Genomic DNA, 3,640 nt, shown 5'->3' on the forward strand with positions numbered 1-3,640 from the left:
GATGCAGACGCCAACACCGAGACGCTGGAAGCCTGCCGCGTCTCGCTCGTTGAGAACGCCAAGAAACTGGCTACAATGAGACGCCTTTCCGAAGCCTTCTAGCGCAAGATCGACCGCGCTGTAGGCGGCACGCCGACTGCTGGTGGACCCAACCGCGTGGGCACGATCCGGCAGCGAGGCGGTGCCGTCGCCAGCATGTTTGGGGCAGAGCGTCCTGTCTAGGCCACGCCCATGGAGAACATACGAGCCGCCCAGGCGGCAGCTGATGAGCTGGACCGTCTGGAGGGCGACGAGTGTCGCTACATGACGGAGCACGTTCAACAGCTTATTGACGCGGCTGCCGCGCAAAAAGAAGTCGTCTGTCACGTGGAAGAGCATAACCAGCGGGTTGAGAACCCGCCCCTTCGCAAGAGCATGGTGCGACCTCCCGGACGCCGACAAACGACGCCCGCGACAGACGAGACAAGGAGCCGGCTACTAGCCGCAACCGGACTCGCATCACCATCGAGCGCGACCAAGACAGCCGCCCACGAGCAGTAGAACGATGGGGCGACCATGCGCCACCTCCACCTCCTCGAAGGGAGAGGCGCATTTCCCCGCCGCTTGTTGATCACCCAACTCTGGGTGACCGACTAGGCCGCCGAGAAGGAGTCAGAGAGAATGATGCCCGCAACCGGATCGACCGCCTTGCTCGATCCTTGGCGCTAGAAGAAGATGCAATGGGTCCGCCTTGTTTTGGCCCTCGCATTCGTGATGAGCCCTTCCCAAAGGGTTCTCATTTCCAAGAGATACGCCCAAGTACAACGGCTCCGTGAAGCCGGAGGATCGGCTGGTGGACTATTCCACCGCCGTCAGCATAGAGAACGGCAACAAGCACGTTGCCATGAAATACGTCCCGCTCATGCTCCAGGGCACAACCCGGACGGGGCTTAACATCCTCAAGCCCTACAGCATCAACAACTGGGTAGATTTCACCGAAGTGTTCATCCGCAACTTCACCAGCACCTAAAAACGGCCTCCCAAGCCCCGCCAGCTCTCGCTGTGCGTTCAAGGCCCGGACGAGTCCACTCACGACTATCTGACCCGGTGGGCCGAACTACGCAACTCTTGCGAAGGGGTGCACGAGGTCCAAGCAATTGAGTACTTCACTGCTGGGTGCCGAGAGGGCACCCTCCTCAAGCACCGACTCCTCTGCGACGAGCCTGCTACACTCGACGAGCTGTTGATCATAGCCGACAAATACGCCATTGCCGATTCCTCCATGAAGCCGGAGCCCCGAGTGGACGCCTCTGGGAAAGTGCTCCCTCCGGCTCCCAGGACGCCGGCTGTCGACACCAGTCGGTGACAGCAGCCGAACGGCAACAAGCGCAAAGCCCCGCAACCGGCTTCCACCAACCGACAAGTGGCAATAGTCGAAGACCAACAACCTGAAGGACAACCACTCCCCAAGCGCCAGAAGGGCGGCAAGCCTGCTTGGTTACCCGCCTTCTCCTACGAGCAGACCCTTGATGCTCCCTGCAAGTTCCGCAGCGGCGCGAAGCCATCCAACGACACCATCCGGAAGTGCCATTGGCTCACCCGAATCTCCAAGGGCGAAGGATTGCTGCCCCCTCTGCCTGCTGGCCCGCCATAGCCTCCTCCTCAGCAGCCAGCGGCCCGTCTAGCAGTCGGCGCCGTTCAAGATGACTACCCCGAAGAGCATGGAGCCTATGTTGTCTTCACCAGCGTGGCGGACGATCGGCGCAGCCGGCGTCAGCAGCACCGAGAGGTGAACGCCGTTGCATAAAGTGCTCCCAAATTCATGCATTGGTCTGAGAAGCCCATCAGCTGGAGCTGGGCAGACCACCCGGAGGTGATGCCCTCTCCGGGTTCTTATGCTCTGGTGCTAGATGCCACCCTTGCAACAGAGAGGCGAGCTGCTCGTTTCTCCCGAATTCTGATAGATGGCGGCAGCAGCATCAACATTCTATACCGCGATACCATGGAAAAGTTATGCATTAAAGAGAGGCAGCTCCAGCCCAGCCGGACTATTTTCCATGGTATTGTGCCCGGCCTGTCCTGCTCACCAATCGGCAAGGTCAAGATAGATGTCATCTTCGGAGGCAAGGATCACTTCCGTCGCGAAGCAATTTGGTTTGAGGTGGTGGACCTCGAGAGCCCTTATCATGTACTCTTGGGCCGGCTGGCTCTAGCCAAGTTCATGGCGGTGCCACACTATGCTTACCTTAAGATGAAGATGGCAGGAACCAAGGGCACTATCACGATATCTAGGGACTACGATAAGTCGGCCGATTGTGCTGCGGCCAGCAGCCGATTGGCCGAGTCCCTTGTGATCGCTGCTGAGAAGAAGCTCCTCGACCAGGTGGTGGCCATGGCCGGCAAGTAGCCGGACATGTCACTAGAACCCAAAGAGTCAGAGACCCAGTGGTCCTTCTAGCCGACCAAAGAAACAAAGAAGATCCCTTTAGATCCTGAGCACCCGGAGAGATTTGCTGTCATAGGTGCCAACCTTGATAGCAAATAGGAAAGCGAGCTTGTCGATTTCTTCCGTGAGAATCGAGACATCTTCTCATGGTCTCCCAAGGACATGCCGGGTGTTCCAACGGATTTCGCCGAGCACAAGCTACATGTCAGAGCAGATGCCAAGCCAGTCAAACAACCCCTCTGCCGACTGTCAGAGGAAAAGAGAAGAATTATTGGTGAAGAGATAACTCGGCTTCTAGAAGCTGACTTCATCATGGAAGTGTTTTTTCCAGAATGGCTTGCCAACCTAGTCCTTGTACTGAAGAAGAATAACAAGTGGCGCATGTGCATTGATTACACCAGTCTCAACAAAGCTTGCCCAAAAGATATGTTTACTTTGCCTCGGATTGATCAAGTGATAGACTCCACAGCTGGATGCGAGCTATTGAGTTTCTTGGATGCCTACTCAGGATATCATCAGATCAAGTTGAACCTGGCAGACCGCCTGAAGACCGCCTTCATCACACCATTTGGAGCCTTCTGCTACCTGACCATGACATTCGACTTGAGAAATGCCGGTGCCATGTTCCAGGGTTGCATGCAGAAGTGCCTCCTCAAGCAACTCGGTAGAAACACCCATGTCTATGTGGATGATATTGTGGTGAAGACGGAGAAGCACGGCACCCTCTTGGAAGATCTTAAGGAAACTTTTGAAAATCTACGCCAGTTTCAGGTCAAGCTCAACCCAGAGAAATGCGTCTTTGTAGTACTAGCCGACCAGCTCCTTGGCTCCCTGGTCTCAGAGTGCGGCATTGAGTGCAACCCTATGAAAATCAAGGCCATCGAGAGGATGGAGAGACCCACCCAACTGAGAGATGTCCAGAAATTCACCGGCTGCTTGGCATCCATCATCCGTTTCATCAGTCGGCTGGGTGAGAAGGCTCTTCGCCTGTACCAGCTCATGAAGAAAACCACTCATTTCGAGTGGAATGACAAGGCGGACGAAGCTTTTCTCCAGTTGAAAAAGATTTTGACCACGCCGCCTGTCCTGGTGGCTCCGGCTGATAAGGAACCCATGTACCTCTACATTACCGCCACCAGCCGGGTGGTCAGTACTGTCATGGTGGTAGAACGCCCAGAGTCCGGCAGGGCACAGCCGGTCCAGAGGCATGTATAT

At 56.2% G+C, this 3,640-nt stretch overlaps 1 protein-coding gene across 1 annotated transcript; it reads left to right on the forward strand.

Moving 5' to 3' along the window:
- Positions 1-1,981: 1,981 nt before the first annotated feature.
- LOC147978509 (uncharacterized) lies at positions 1,982-2,386 on the forward strand. Its single transcript, XM_087514772.1, has one exon. The coding sequence runs from the start codon at positions 1,982-1,984 to the stop codon at positions 2,384-2,386; it is 405 nt and encodes a 134-aa protein (XP_087370898.1).
- Positions 2,387-3,640: the final 1,254 nt, after the last annotated feature.

This window comes from Triticum urartu, chromosome 3A, assembly GCF_056163025.1.
Source record: "Triticum urartu cultivar PI428250 chromosome 3A, HENAU_Tu73, whole genome shotgun sequence".
Taxonomy (NCBI): Eukaryota; Viridiplantae; Streptophyta; class Magnoliopsida; order Poales; family Poaceae; genus Triticum; species Triticum urartu.

Bases quoted from the DNA above. Each gene is read 5' to 3' on its own strand.
- LOC147978509 (XM_087514772.1), top strand. From the start codon at position 1,982: ATGGAAAAGTTATGCATTAAAGAGAGGCAGCTCCAGCCCAGCCGGACT.